Genomic DNA, 17048 nt, shown 5'->3' with positions numbered 1-17048 from the left:
CGTCGGCTATAGAAACCCTCAATGGTCAATTCAATGCCTCATGTCTGACACTAATGTGACGACTAAAGGATAAAGACACAAAAGATCAACTCGCACCCGAGTCAAATAACACCAAAGCAGGCACAAAACTCATAAGAAAAGTACCTATATACAACATAATATAAGCATAAACAAATCTCAAAATAACATAAATAAGGAGATACATACCAATAACAACGTCAGGAGCTGCATGGACCTCCTCCGCAGTCAACATGAATGCTCTCCCACGAGCTCTCATAGGCTCGGCCTTCCCCGGACGGCCATCAGTAACATGTAAAATGGCAGGAGCGGAAGCCTGGGCTGATCCCTAAGTGAGTTGGGGACACTAGGCCTTCCGATGGCATGTCTAGTTGTAGGGAAAGCAAACCAAAAATCCCCTGGGGCAGTCCCTCGCCATATGCCCCTCCTTGCCACATTTGTAGCAAATCCCTGCTCGGCAAGACCCCTCATGACTCTTGCCGCACTTGCCACAAGTGCGGCCCTTCTGGCCTCCAGCTCTCGAATCATTGGGCTTAGCCCACTTTGTTGTCGGCTGCAACTGCATTGCTCTCCTATCTCTCCCCTGCTGCTCTCCCTCCTCCTTAGTCTGAATCTCCAACTCAATCTCTCTCCTCCTGGCATTGGTCTGCAACTCAGCCAATGTCTGATAAGACGAGTTCGACACAAACTCCCGAATATCCCTCCTCAATATGCTCAAATACCGAATCACACGTTCCTGCTCAGTAGGAACGTGCTTAGGGCAGAACAGTGCCCTCTCATGAAACATCCTCGTAATCTATGTCGCTGATTATGTCTTCTTATTGAAAGACATAATCTCCTGTGCCAAACGTTCCTTCTCCACCTGGGGAACATACTCATCTCTAAATAACTTGGTGAACCTCTCCTAATTCACTCCAGCATGATATTCAGAGGTAAAATCGATCGTCACAAACTTCCACTAGTCCTTCGCTCCCAAGCGAAGCTGGTTCAGCGCGAACCGAACTCTCAGATGCTATGGACATAAGCACGTATAAAACACCCCTCAATGTTGGAGATCCATCTCATGACAGCAATCGGGTCCTGTATCCCATCAAACTCTTGTAGTTTCATGTTGTTGAACTCACGGAACAACAACAAGTGACCTCCCTATGGCCTGGCTGAAGCTATGGCCGCGGCGGCTGCGGCGGCAGCAGCCTCCATGACAGCAGCATATTACTCATCAAATGTCTCAATCAATGTGTTCTTAATGGACCTGAACATCTCTTTTATGACCTCTCTGATAGCTGCAGCCACCTCCTCATGAATGATCCTGCAGATCTCCTCATCACTGGTACCACTACGCCCGGGGTTGTTGCGGGTAATCACCATAGTGTCTCTAAAACGCAAACACAAAATCATCAGAGACTAGCTCAACACACACACATGGTTACCCACCCCTACACGCTCCTTAGCATCCTAAGATTCTTACCTGGGTCGCATATAGATCTGGTGCTTTCAGTAGTACGGGCCCAATACTACCTTGCACACCAACCTAGAGTCGTCCCAAGTCCTCCTCCTAGGATCCTAATTCACAGTACTTTATCCCTCACGGATATCAAACTACTCTCTCGGTAGATTCCTCAATACTCACCTAGGTATCTCTCCTAGATTACTCAGAACTCTCTCTTAAAGATTTCTGTTATGTTTCTGCCTACTCAGTACACACACAAAGAAAATAGCAGATAAGATCAATTAATAGCATACCCTAGGCTAAGGCATCATGAATCAGGCAACTCTAGCCCTAATTTCTGAAATACCTAGCCTATCCTCTAGCATGCAGTTCTAATATCTCATAAGCTTGTCATAATATAAACAAGTAATGGTATTTTGGGAAATCACCATTCCGTATCTGGCTGATTGTACATACTACTTCGTCTTGTTTTCTCTTTAAAACCCTTACTCATTTTAGAATGTCATTTCTTCTTAGCAAATTTATCTCAAGTCCTCGGTTTGAGTCCAGACATACCCCGAGAGTACATCCGAATCCCTCAAACCAAGGTTCTGATACCAACTTGTAACACTCTAAATTTTCAAAAAAAAATTCATTTTTAAAGCACATAAAACTCAATATCACATTTCTCAAAAACCACAAATGTATCAGTTGTCAAAACACAAATCAACAAAATGATTGATAATATCCCAAAATCCTCAATCATAATCTCGAACAGGTGTGAACAATCAAGTCGGCGCCTTCCTGCAACCGTGACAAGTACCTGAAACACATATCACACAACACGGTAAGCACGAAGCTTAGTGAGTTCCCCAAAATACCACATACAAAAATAATAAGCCTCTCATGGCTATAGCTCGGCATGGACCCTCTACTCATGCGTCTCGGTGAGCACCCTGCGGTCTCACGGCTCGGTGTAGACCCTCCGGTCATGTGCCTCAGTGAAGATGCTCCGGTCTCATAGCTCGGGTTGGACCCTACGGTCCTGTATCTTAGTGAAGAACCTCCGGTCTCACAACTCGGTTTGGACCCTCCGGTCCTAACTCAGTAAGGCACGGAGTAATATATCATATATCACAAAGACAAAATGCATAATATCAAATAACTCAGTATAAGCACATACGAACCTTTGGTCGATAACTCAATTAAGACCCTCCGGTCACACAGTAATACCACTCATGTAAGTATAGTAAGAAGACTCACCTCATAAGTAAGCAAGTAGATCTGGTACCCCTCAAATAGTCTAGACTCTACCTACATAATATAATCATCTCAAATTAGCGACTTATAATAACCACTCTGAGATGTTAAGCTAACTCCTCCACTAGATCTCAAAAAGGGTGAAAAGACCATTTTACCCCTCCATGGTCTCCAAATTCCACGATTGATCAAACCCTAAAAGTCAACAGAAGTCAACACTTGAGTCAACAGTCCCTGCTGACCCAACTCGACGGGTGCACCTTTGCGGCTCGTCGAGTTCCTCCTGTTCTTAGAAGAATCGGGAAGATTCCAGACTATCGGGGAAAACCCTAATTGACTCGTTGAGTTGGCTCATGCACTCGTCAAGTCCCTCTAGTCCAATTATCATTTAGATGATTCTAAGCAGAAATAAAGTCCCAAACTCTAGATCTAGCCTCCTACGGCTGAAATACAACGTAAAGCTGCAAGCTTTAGGTCCATGCATGGCACCTAGGGCTCAAAATGCCATAACATAGCTTTGTAGAAGGTCTAATGTTTGGAACTTGGCCAAAAGCTTGATAGATCATGGATCTTTATGCTCAAGGGACCTCATAGAGTCCAAATCTGATTTTTCAGCTTCATGTCATGCTCAAATGACTCAAAGACTCAAATAGAAAGATGGAAATGACTACAAACTTCCTATGGAAGAGATCTAACCAAACAATGGTCAAGGTGATAGCTTTTTACCTTTAATTAGCAGCTTGTACAGAAAGAACACTGGATCCAAAGCCTTCTTCTCGTTCCAAGCCTTTTGCTCTTCTATTCCCCTTCCAACAATGCACCAAATCACACACTTTTAGCCTCTGTCTCTCTCTCATAGATGGTACGATCTCGTTTAGGGTTTCTCTCAAGGTGTCAAAATGATCAGGGAGGTAGAAATGAAATCTTAAGGTCCTTTAAATAGGACACAAGCCCTGAAAGTTAGGGTTTTCATACTCAGATCCTACTCGTCGTGTTGGGGTCCACCAACTTGTCAAGTAGACTCTAACAAATCACGCAGCCATTAAGTCCTCTACTCAGTGAGTTGGGGCCTCCAACTCGTCGAGTTGCTATGACAATATGAATGCTAATTAATTAAATATTATACCTGGGAGTCAGGATGTTACAATCGCTAGTGGGATAAAGGTCACCTTAGCATGAGCAAGTGACACCTGAGGCCTAAATGGGAACAAACATGTATATTAAACTTTGTTATTAATGATCCCATAACACTAGGAATTATATAACATAATATAATTGATACTCGATATCTAACTAGTTGAAATCAAATTAATGAGATAACGACCAACTAACTATTTGTATGTTTTTTAACTTGCATCATAGGATTTGATAATTAATGTTTTTACAAACTAAATGAGTATTAATTAATTAAGATTTAAATATCAAAAATACGAAATGAATTTTTTAAAATCTTGTGACGATTAAATCAAAATCCAATATCGTTACCATGAATTATCTTTCACTTGCCTATGAAGAAACTCGACTCTTCTTGAAATCTATTTGGCACATCTTATAATAAGAATTTGTAGTTATGGTAAATAATATCCTTGTTGATCTAATCTTAGCTACATAAGATAAGGTTGGACCCTAGTCAATGACATGAGTGTGATTAAAGCCTTTAACAAGCTAAATGTGTATATATCGCACTGTATATATTTCGTTTAAAAGAATAACTTACTTCTTCTAGCGTCGCTGTAGCAAAGAAGATTAATCAAGCCCATATATGATTATCATACATGAATTACATCACAATGTTCATGACTCTAAGTCATTTATCATTTTCAAGATCTGATATTGCATTTTAGTTGTTGATGCATTTTCTAGAAAACATCAAGAAGAACTCATCAATGAGAGATTCCATATTTATCATGCTATAGATGATTCCTTCCATATATATGATTAGTTTGTGATTATGAATAGCTATTATTCATGTTCAACAATTCCTTGTTGAAACTAGTGCTAACTGTTGCTACATTAGAGTACGGTTCTGGAGCTTATTCAAGTTCCATGTACCTCCAACTTGCTTTGTCATTAGAAGCTTACTTTCTGTTACCTCAGCTTTTAGAGGAATAACAAAACTTATTCTTGGTGGATTTGTATATAATAATTTGTAACGCCCGTAGATTTGGGCTAGTCATTTATAGTTAATAAGCGTAAAAATGATGTTTTTATAGAAGATTATTTAGGAAAAATAAACTTAACAAAAGATATAGTATATCTAACAAGGATTTCATACATATAAAGAACGCTAAAATCTGACTTCGTAAGAGGGAGTTATGATTTTCTATGTTTCAGTGCAGTAGTATACGACTCGGAAACCGAAGTAGAGATCGGTTGATTGTTAGGAAAAAAATCTAAACGATATTTGAAGATCTCGTCCACATGGTTTTGTCGATATAAAGACATTCGAGAATGGATATCATATGAGAAAGTTATGAAGTTTTAATGGACTTTAATATTCTAAGCCTGTTAAATATATAGCTTTAAAACTAAAAGTCAAAATTAGCCAATGGAGTCTAAATAAAAGTTGTAGATCTCATCAAATGCTTAAAAGTTGTAGAACTCCGAAATAGCGGTGAATAGTGCCACTAATAGCGGTACCGCGAAATGAAAATTCTAAATTGAAAATAGAGGTTCTTGACCTCCGCAAAACATTATAGTGCCGCTATAGCGCGCAATTGATAGCTTAGGTTCTGTAGATATAAAGACATTCGGGAATGGATATCATATGAGAATGTTATTGAAGTTTTAACGGACTTTAATATTCTAATCCTGTTAAAAATATAGCTTTAAAACTAAAAGTCAAAATTAGCCAATGGGGTCTAAATAAAAGTTGTAGATCTCATCAAATGCTTAAAAGTTGTAGAACTCCGTATCTAATGTTCTTTATATCTTCGCATAACTATTGATGAGATCTAAATTTTTATTTACACTCCATTGGCTAATTTTGACTTTTAGTTTTAAAGCTATATTTTCAACAGGCTTAGAATATTAAAGTCCGTTAAAACTTCAATAACTTTCTCATATGATATCCATTCCCGAATGTCTTTATATCTACAGAACCTAAGCTATCAATTGCGCGCTATAGCGGTGCTATAACGTTTTGCAGAGGTCAAGAACCGCTATTTTCAATTTAGCATTTTCATTTCGCGGTACCGCTATTAGCGGCACTATTCACCGCTATTTCAATAACCGCTATTGCGGCGTTACGGGCGCTATTCCATTTTCGTTCACATTTTGGGCCATTTGGCTACTTTGTCAATGAAAAACTACTTTTAATGATGTCACTATACTTTCATTTTAAAATGCTCAAACAACTAACATAACTAAAAGCATGCATAGCAACTACGTCTACCGATAACTCTCTTTCTCATCTCTTTCTATCCTCACAAAGACTTGAGCTGCTCTGGTTGGACTCCATTAATGTTTTTTGTAAATCGGCCTACACCTATGATGCTACGACTTGGGACTTAACTTCTTAAATCAACCACGGCCTACTAATACAATATTGAACTCGTGCAATGCAATTAAACTCTATTTGACACTTTGACACTACCTAGTTTCCATATTACTATAATAGAATATTATGCTATATTTTTATATGACTTTTTAGATTTGATGATACTAATTCTAAATAGACTTATAGTATTAATACTAAAATATATAAAATCAATATAAATATAATATAAAATTATAAATTATAAGTAATAGTAAAATAAACCGCTATAGCACCGCTATACCACCGTGATAACCGCGATCTCAAAAAGCAGCATGTGACCGCTATAGAAATTTTGACCGCGATAACTGCATAGGATAGAACCATGTGGACGAGATCTTCAACTATCGTTTAGATTCTTTTTCCTAATAATCAACCGATCTCTACTTCGGTTTTCGAGTCATATACTACTGCACTGAAACTTAGAAAATCATAACTCCCTCTTACGATGTCAGATTTTAGAGTTCTTTATATGTATGAAGTCCTTGTCAAATATACTATATCTTTTGTTAAGTTTATTTGTCCTAAATAATCTTCTATCAAAACATCATTTTTACGCTTATTAGCTATAAATTGACTAGATCAAATCTACGGGCATTACAAATTATTATATACAAATCCACCAAGAATACGTTTTGTTATTCCTCTAAAAGCTGAGGTAACAGAAAGTAAGCTTCTAATGACAAAGCAAGTTGGAGGTACATGGAACTTGAATAAGCTCCAGAACTGTACTCTAATGTAGCAACAATTAGCACTAGTTTCAACAAGGAATTATTGAACATGAATAAAAGCTATTCATAATCACAAACTAATCATATATGTGGATGGAATCATCTATAGCATGATAAATATAGAATCTCTCATTGATGAGTTATTCTTGATGTTTTCTAGAAAATGCATCAACAACTAAAATGCAATATCAGATCTTGAATATGATAAATGACTTAGAGTCATGAATATTGTGATATAATTCATGTATGATAATCAAATATGGGCTTGATTAATCTTCTTCTCTACAACGAGGCTAGAACGAGTAAGTTATTCTTTTAGACAAAATATATACATTGCGATATATACACATTTAACAAGACTTGTTAAAGGATTTAATCATACTCGTGTCAATGACTAGGGTCCAACCTTATCTTATGTAGCTAAGATTAGATCAACAAGGATATTATTTACCATAACTACAAATTCTGATTATGAGATGTGCCAAATAGATTTCAAGAAGAGTCAAGTTTCTACATAGCTTAGCCTAGAAGTTTTTTTAATCTATGTTACCCTAACATAATGTGTAAGCCTTAAGATACACTTGTGGAAATAACGCAAACATCTCAAGGTTATATTGATCATTTTAATATGAAAACACAAGGTATAGTATTATATTAAAATGAAGATAACATTTGTGTTTACTAAGAACTAGTGGAGGCATAGTGATAATCCTAATCCTGTATGAATGAGACATACTTAATAATAAGAGATTACATTCCGACTATGCAAGGTTCTGTTGCCTTGACTCGAAAACAGTATCTAAGATGAAATACTTACGAAACACAAGACACGTGCTTGGAATGTAAAATATACAGAGATATACAGAGATGATTGTTAAAGATTTAATTCTTTATGCATAGGTTGACAATATCTTGAAAGAGATCAGGATGAAAAATTCCTTTAGAGAACTCTTGACATTATCACCTGACACCATTTCGACCTAGCCTCAAGAGAACGTAGCTCAAAGGTTTAAGCTAGATAAAATGATTTATATTGTATTTGATTTGAAAAATAAATTCATTATATATGTCATACTGTACACAAGAATAGGTATATGATTATGTTGTATACATATCATAAAATACCAACTGGATACATGGGTGAGTCATTGGATGACTATAAGAATATTGTAAGAGTAATTAACAAAAACTAAGAGAATGTATATCAGATACTCAGTTTTGAAGAGGAACTTTATGTAAAGAGCTACAAAAGATGCTAACTTCAATATATATATATATATATATATATATATATATATATATATATATATATATAATTATGAGTTATAATTGGATTATGTCTTCAATATGGAATAAAGAGCAAGTTTTGTTCGAATGAGTTCTAAGTAAAACATGTTAGCGTAGATTTCTTTAAAATAAGAATACAATAGTTTAGAAGTTGTAATCAAATATGATTAGATAAATAAGTTTATTGAAAAAATGTGTTGAGTCCTTCTGTTTAGGGATAACCTAGAAATCTTTTATAACTTCAAGAGTATACTTAATCAAGTTCAGAAACTCTAAATCACATTAGAACACCAATCATATTCTACGAGATATTTAACTATACTTAGAATACAGTTACGTATTAAGATGATAATATTTGCAGAATTCACAAATTAAATTTAGTCACACCCAGTAACAAAGTCTTTTTTAAGATATGAATTAGTGGTCATACTAGAGCTTTAAGACTTTGTTATTCTACAAATGGAATTTGATTTGATTTTAGAGATATTGGAACTTTATAACAACAATTATTGTATTGTTTTGATATATTAAGATATTATAATCACATTAATACTTTTTGTATTCTATAGTAACTTGTTTAATCCATGAATAATCTTATTATTCAACAAATTCATAGTCATTATAATTATGGTAGTATTAATGCAGTAAGACTAATATGAATTGGAGTGCTTGACTCTTATTTGATGAAAGTAATCAAGTGGTTGTAACAAAGGTTCATAAGGTACTTAATAGAGAACTGGTACTGAACAAACCTGCATCAAGATCACCTTATGAATCACTTTCTTGAGGGATACTTAAGAAAAGGTATTATCTTTGTATCCTTAATACCCGATATACATAATGGGACTTGAGTGTATGAAGTGTTATGTTTTGATATGGTCAAATGTTGATCCTTAATCAGACATTTATAAATTTCATTTTTTAGGTATGGTGTGAACTATGCAATAGGCGTATGTAGTCAAGATGGGATTTGTTCCTATGATGTGTTGAGAGTTAAACAACTAACATGTGGTACCCAAAGCTGAACACCAAATGAGATTGATGTGGATCAAATTCACATGTTTAACAAGATATATGTAACATATAGACATGCATAATTGATAACTTACCTTATACATCAATTGAGCCATTGATATTTTAGGAATTGTATTTTGATAGAATAGCACAAGCTCATTTATTAGTAGGGGAAATGAATATTTGGTAGAAATTCACCACTGTCTATGTCAATCTATAATGAGGCTTGTGCAAGTAGGAGGTTGAAAGATCTATATGCTCGAGAGTCAATTTAAAATGATATTGCTAGATACTATATGATCGTAAAGGATCACACTAACAACAAATTGATGAAAATATATTATTTATAAGAAATTGATTCTTCATAAATCAATATAACTCTTGTAATTAATTGAAAAGTATTTATTTCATGGAAATATTGTTTTTCTATGTTAAGTATCAAAATATATCATAATGTATAATCTATTCTGTCATGTACATCATTTTGGACTTAAAGGCATTTTGTCTTTTTGCTAAGATGCCATGGCTTTATAAAATATAAAAGTTACAAGATTTTTTTTATAAAAATCTCTCTTCCTTTTTATAAAGAACTAGCTAGAGAAAGTTATGGGACAAGCTTTTCATACCTGCTTATTTTAAAGGGAATGCCATGATTTAGAAGCATGGCATGACAAAATGATTAACCATGGGTCTTAAAAGCCATAAGAACCATGAGATAAACACCATAATAAAAGCCTCAACAAAGGATTTCATTCTCACTTTTTGTGTGTAAAAATTTCATGGTTTTATTCTTTTCTCTTACTCTCCTCATGTCTTAATTGGTGAAGCAAAGGTAAGATTGTGATGAGACATGAATACTCTCTTTTAAGAAAAACTTGTTTCTTTGTCTTAATTGCTTAATAGGTTCCATTATTACAATAAGGAAAAGCATCTAAATCAAGTTGAGTTGTCATTGGTTTTCCTAAATAAGGTGGAGTTCTACCCAACATTCTTCATCAACTTCCAACCTCCTAAGAGGAACCAAAGTCTTTAAAGGTTGTATTATTTTCATCATATGGTTGTTTTAATCCATAATGTTTGAAAAATAATCATTGGTGGGTTAAAAGGAGTTTTAATTTTATTCATACTGTTAAACTTTCGTTTATGTTTTTATCTTTTTAGAAACTGATTTTTTGAATAAAACCCAACTATATGTTTTAGGAATAGTGAAATTACGAGTGGATTGAAGTTAACTTACCTAATTACATTGGAAATAGTAATGTATAATTATCTTTTAGGAACACACCTTAATGTTTTGGGATTTTTCTTATTTCTGACTTACATTCTATAAATATATTTGCAATGATGTTTGTTAACTTTTTATGATTTATCAAAGTACAGTTCTATTCCCTATAAACATAAGTGAAGGATATTTCACTCTTAGCACTGTTGGATTTGGCGTCTAAGCCCATAACTATAACTGGGATGTACTTGACCCGATTGTAGCATGATCCTTTTAGGTTGCCTTCACCAGTGTAATTTGATAAGATAAACTTTTGAGAATAAGGTTATTTATGATTTATTAATATATTAAAAGTATAATATATTAATATGAAATCATATTATTTAATTAGTATTGATCAAGAATTACTTTTGTGATCAAAAGAGACTAATTAAATATACGGGGATTGATTATGTAAATCAATGATTCTTATAGTGTGGGCTAATGATCAATGGTTATTTACGATGGGCTAAACCAATGAGATAATCCATGGATAGTCTATGGAGGTTAACCCATGGAACCTAATTAATATGAAAGTTCATTAGGGTTTAGAAGGGTAAACCTAGCCTTTACTACACTATAAAAGCACGCCCCTAGAACCAAAATCGGTTACACCATCATTCTAAGAAGTTTGATACTGATTTTGTGCTAACTTATTCTCTCAAGCCTCCTATTGCATATTGGTGTTTGTGAACCATTAGGGGCATCACACTTGGGGTGCTCAAGCTTTCAAAGGTCAAGAACTATAAGTCCTTCTAATAGGTAAGTCATCTAACTAGTAGTATTGCTCAAATGTCAATTTGTATGCTTTAGAAAATTGAAAATATGCATGTATAATTAGAGAAAAAACATAGATCCAAAGCATTTAGGGTTTCATGTGCACCATAGGAGTGTTATAGTACTCAAAACCCAACAAGCACTGCAACCTAAAAGTTAATATTAATATTCAAGAATGAGCCTACTTAGCGTAATGTTTTCCATAATGGATGAAATAATATTAATCCAATTATCAATACCTAAATTAGTATAATGTTTGTTTTCATTAAAGTACTTGTCCTTGCAGGAAAAAATCGAGTTTACCTCGTTAATTTAAGGATGCATTAACATTCATTTGGGATATCGCATAACATGGTGAAGATAATGGACAACATGGAGATTGGGTTGATAGTGGTTATAGAAACGAAACTTTGAAGCAAATGTACAATTTCAAGATAGATCCAATCAATGGTCGTCATATGTTCCAAATCAACCTTTCAATTCAAATTAATTCAACCAAAGTATCACAAGCATGTATTAATACATTTATGTTCAATGATGTCATATGGTTTTTATTTGTAAATACAAATAACTTTAAATATTATATGTTTCTAGACCCAAGAAGAAAAGAAAGAGTGAAAGGATGAAGTTGTGAGTCAAAGGAGTCAAATATCAAGCCAAATGTCATAAATTTAATGAGATACAGTATCATGACATTTAGTAAGTACCACAACAAGTGTTGTAACTCTAGGACCTGTAAGGGGCAAGGTGGGTCAAATGTCAAGCAATGAGATCTAAATCCATATTAGGAGGTAGATCTTCTTTTTAAGCTTGCATATATGAATATGGTATTTTTTGTTATAGTAATGTTGTCTACATAGTGTTTAATTTTTATCTTTTGGATTTTAGGTTATTACAGGTTGTATGAAGAGGAAAAGTGTTTAAACCGATGGATTTATGAGTTTATGATTGTATGTATGATTTCATGGATATATTTACTTTCTTTGTTAGTACCAATCTATGAGGGTTGTAGTAGATTAATGTGTTTCTATTTAGTCAGAAATTCTTTGTTGTTGCATGTTATATGTTATTTTACTTTTGAGATGCTAAACATGTGTTTATAATTTTAACTTTGTAAGTTATGTCTTACCACTTTCCTTTACCAAAAAGATCATTAACTCTATGTTTTAAACTTATGCTTTAGTAACTGTTTAAATTGACCATTGTCACTATAATGATTATCACATTGAGTATTAGAGAATTTATCTATAAAGTTGTAAATTTTACATTATTTAATGAACCATATTACATTCTATAGAATTTAGTGAACATAATTGTCATTTTACCCGGTAATCTTACATGAGTAAATCCATAATAAGTTTTTGTTTAATTAAATTTGTTTACTTTAACATATTATAATAACTTAATGTGTATTGCATTACATTAATACTATGTTTTTCATTTACAAAAACAATGATTAAAGACCAAAAATAAATAAATAAATAAATAACAACCTAGATTACAACATCAACATTTCAACATATATAAACCTCAAAAGACCACTACAAATAGCCTAAACCACATAGCACATAAATAAAGAAGATAACTCTGCTACAATTCAACGTGAATTTGCATCGATTTGTAAACATCAACTATGCTTTAAGATTGTTCTTAGCTATCAGCAACCCATGAATAACGACAATAGCCTTAGGGAAATCAGGGAATCCACCCTCCTAATAGTGTTGCATGTCGATCCAAACCTTTGGCAACTCCAGAAGCATCTGTTTTGTTTGGCAACCTAATGTGTATAAATATCGATGTTAAAAGAATATGTAGAGAGACATATATGTCCTCGTGTGAAGGGAACAAGAGGGTTTTCTGACGGGGCCGAGGTGTATGTCTTAGAGAGAGAGACCATATGTGATTGATTTTGAAACCATAGATATGCTTCACATCAATTTTCTAAAATTTTGACTATAACTGAACGGGTATACCGTAAAAATAATTGGTGTAATTTACACTAATAATAATAAAAATATATATATAATGGATCGGGTCCAAAATTGAAAATGTTAGTTGTTAAACTTGATAACCTAGAGAAAAAAGAAGTTTTTTCAAAAGCTTTTGAGATCCAATTAATCTTTGAAAAAACATACGCTCTTATTGTTAGAGATATTTCATTGTAGTATTATTATAAAGGAAGCTATCATGAAGAGGTAACGTTTTTAGAAACAAAAAAGTTAATGCGTCTCATAAGTAGTAATCAAGAAAATTATAATAAAAAAGAATAATATAAGTTCAATATCGTGGGCTCCAAAAATAAACTCATCAAAAAGCCCTTCTATTGTGATTAGCAATGGTTTGAACTTTTTGTAATGTTGAAATGTATTAATTTCTCATGAATAAGGTCAACTTCTATTGTAAAATTTAGAGATAAAAATTAATAATATTCTTATAAATACAAAATCCTTTCGACAAAATTTACAAACGCAAATAAGTTACCCTGTTATATGTAGTGGTTTATCTATGCCAAGCTTGAATTTGTGCTCCTACGACATATAGACTCTTTTCAGGGTTGGCTTTTTAGAAGTTAAACCTTTTTGACCACTTCAAAGCATAATAAACATTCAACATGAGCCAGCATTCCTTATCAAATTAAAAATTGCAAAGCACTTTTAACATGCGTTTGATGACATTATCGTTGTTGACATTATCATTGTTTTTTCTTCCACATAGCTTTTGTCGGTAGGGTGAAGACATATACTACTTTCTTTTATCTTCGAATGTATTCACTATAAAAAACTTACAATGCTGCATACTTTATTCCATATATATTTCTCTATAGCTGCCAAAGTCTGTCGAAGTCAAGTTTCCTTCTCTCAATCATGAGGTTCTATATGGTTTTACTCGGTCTCATGTTGATGAGTTGTTCTCTTGCTTTGGCCTCAGACCCTAGTCCTCTCCAGGACTTTTGTGTAGCTGCACCAAACACCCCAGGTAAAAACTATATCTCTAAATGTTGAGAAATGCTCCATATATATTGTCATCAAGATTTAAAAATATGTTAGTATTTAACTATTTATACAAACTTATAAATTTTCCTTTTTTGTTTCTGCAGTAATGGTGAATGGTTTGGCATGCAAAGATGCAAAGCTTGTACAAGCAGATGATTTCTTGTTTAGAGGAATCCATCTCATGGGAAATACATCGACCGATGTTGGGTCTAAAGTGACTCCGGTGTCTGTAGCAGAGTTACCAGGACTTAACACTTTGGGTATTTCTTTGGCTCGTGTTGACTTTGCTCCATGGGGTCTCAACCCTCCCCACACACACCCTCGGGCTACAGAAATCTTGACTGTGCTTGAAGGCAACATTCAAGTAGGGTTTGTGACATCGAACCCAGAAAACCGTCTCATTACAAAAGTAATTGGAAAAGGCGATGTTTTTGTTTTCCCAATTGGTCTAATTCACTTCCAAAGAAACGTAGGAAATGGCTACGCGGTTGCTCTTGCAAGTTTGAGTAGCCAAAACCCAGGTGTGATAACCATTGGAAATGCTGTGTTCGGATCAAACCCTGATGTCGATGGAGATCTTCTTGCAAAGGCTTTTCACGTGGACAAGAATGTTATATATGAGATACAATCAAAATTCTAGAGTTTTTCATTATCTTGAAACAATTATTCTATTAATTTAAATTAAGATTTAATTTTTATATTGATTTGATTCGTTTTGTAACGTTTAGAATGTGATAAACCTTCTTTTTATTGTTTTAGTCGTTATTTGCATTTTTCATGTTTAAAAAATTAGTAGGTACCACCTAAACTCAAAATCCATAAGCATTCATGATTAATTCATTACAAATTTTTTGGAGGAAACGTTTTAAACGTTTTACCATATTATAATTAATTACAATCATTGGCTTAAAACTGAGATTTGCATGGATAATCTTCACATTATTGTGCTAAATTTCAAATTATTCAGACAAACTCAACTAAAACTTCGACAAAATCACAATATTTAATTACAGAGTTTTGTAGGATTGGATAGTGTTGTACAAAAATATTTACCAATCTCCTCTATTTTTAAAAAGAGAAATGACATAAAAGTCTTTAAATTGGACAAGTTTTGTCAATTTTATATGTGGTATTTTTTGTTCGTTAATCCCCAAAGTTAGGGTAACAACATAAAAGATATGTAACAAGCAAAAACACTCTTCAAATTTTAAACATTAATGAACAAAAAATCGTCTCATAATCAAAACTTACCAAACTTCAGGGCTTTTATGTCAAAAGTTGGAGGATCGATAAATTAGTTTCATGTCCGACAAATCAAGAATATCATGTAAACGTTAATGAAATGTATGATCGAGAAGCTAAATAATTTTTTGTTTGTTTCATTGAGAGTAAAAAGCTCGGTTACATCAGACCATGTAAGAACATGTCAAAAGACTTACCCTCATATCTAACAAATATCCCTATTTATACGAGAACTATAAGGGAGTCGGTGAGATGATAACCAATAAGATTATGACACTTAAATAGTAACACGTGCTACAAACTATTAAGCTTTGTCGCTCTGAAATCTTAGGCGAACTAATTCTGAAACTAACAATCATTCAGAATCCACATTACATTAAAGACAAAATATTACAATTAAACCTTTCACAAAAGACTAAGACACAACATATTACAGCATTATAAGACCTAACGATCTCCCCTTTGTACCGAAAATAGTCTTCAAGCTTTTTAAGAAAAAAAATCTGAGGAGCAAAGCCAATAAAAAAATTTCGAACAGTAATAATATACCATTTCAACACTTCGAATTCACTTTGTATTTCTTCCATCGAATTGTTATTGCATAATTCGATCTTCGTAAAGTTTCCATTCAAAGTTTTAGTTTAGTAACAATGCTTGTCTTGCATATAAAAGATTTGATTCTTGTACTTTTTGTCCATAATGGTTTTATATGCAACTCCAAATCACTCCTTCTAAATCAGTCCGTCCTTTTTGTTTTGAATATTATTGGGTTGATCACATGGACCAATACAAGGTTTTCTGTTTAAGAATTCCACCAGATCAACATCCATCTTACTAATTTCAAAAAAATCAAAATTTATCATTTTCTTTTGATAAGCAATCTGATTCACATACTTCGATTTATCCCTACCAAGAGCAACTGCCAACACAAACCAATCATGAGGATTCACATACTTCACACATGTAGCCTTTGAATTGACAATCAACAATAGTAGAAATTTTCTTTAGACTCTAGATATCCTGTTATGGACTTGACTGAGAGGAATAAACTCAAAAGGCTTTATGATTAGAACGCCGTTTAACAAAGAAAGTCCATGTGTGTTCAAAAAACATATTCACAAAAATAGTCTCATAGTAAGTGGAAAATCAAGTGGACGACCCTCAACATTTCCGATTGCAAAAAAGGTCATCAAATTTAACCAGTGTTGCTCAACATTATCGATTACCAAATATTTCATTCTTTTCACTGTCCATCTTGGCAATAAAGCTTCCAGAAAGAGTCTAACAGCTTATATATCTTTTCCTTTGATGCGTTTCTTCTTTTCTCAATATCCTAGTGTTGTAATTTCTCCAACTCTTCATTAGAGTTAGTTTGATCAACAACTTTGACTTTTGTTGAATCTAAAACAAAAGTTGTGTTAGATCTAGAATTTTAAAGAGGAATAACATTCTTTAGTTTCATGACAAGAGGTTAAAAATCAACAACAACCTTATTTTCAAT

General features: G+C 33.6%; 1 protein-coding gene across 1 annotated transcript; it reads left to right on the top strand.

Annotated features, from left to right (window-relative positions):
• Positions 1-14115: 14115 nt before the first annotated feature.
• On the top strand, positions 14116-15003 carry LOC145076362 (putative germin-like protein 2-1). The gene is made up of 2 exons (XM_079022262.1): positions 14116-14288; positions 14410-15003. Exons 1-2 carry the CDS (start codon positions 14177-14179, stop codon positions 14943-14945), a joined length of 648 nt encoding a protein of 215 aa, XP_078878388.1. The 5' UTR covers positions 14116-14176; the 3' UTR covers positions 14946-15003.
• The last annotated feature ends 2045 nt before the right edge of the window (positions 15004-17048 follow it).

Source organism: Lactuca serriola, chromosome 9 (assembly GCF_051521515.1).
Source record: "Lactuca serriola cultivar US96UC23 chromosome 9, Lser_US96UC23_V15, whole genome shotgun sequence".
Classification (NCBI taxonomy): domain Eukaryota; kingdom Viridiplantae; phylum Streptophyta; class Magnoliopsida; order Asterales; family Asteraceae; genus Lactuca; species Lactuca serriola.
The sequence above is the reverse complement of the archived record's forward strand: the minus strand, read 5'-3'. Positions and strand labels throughout refer to the sequence as shown.

Bases quoted from the DNA above. Each gene is read 5' to 3' on its own strand.
- LOC145076362 (XM_079022262.1), top strand. From the start codon at position 14,177: ATGAGGTTCTATATGGTTTTACTCGGTCTCATGTTGATGAGTTGTTCT. The intron at 14,289-14,409 runs GTAAAAACTATA...TTGTTTCTGCAG, and splicing joins AGCTGCACCAAACACCCCAG to TAATGGTGAATGGTTTGGCA.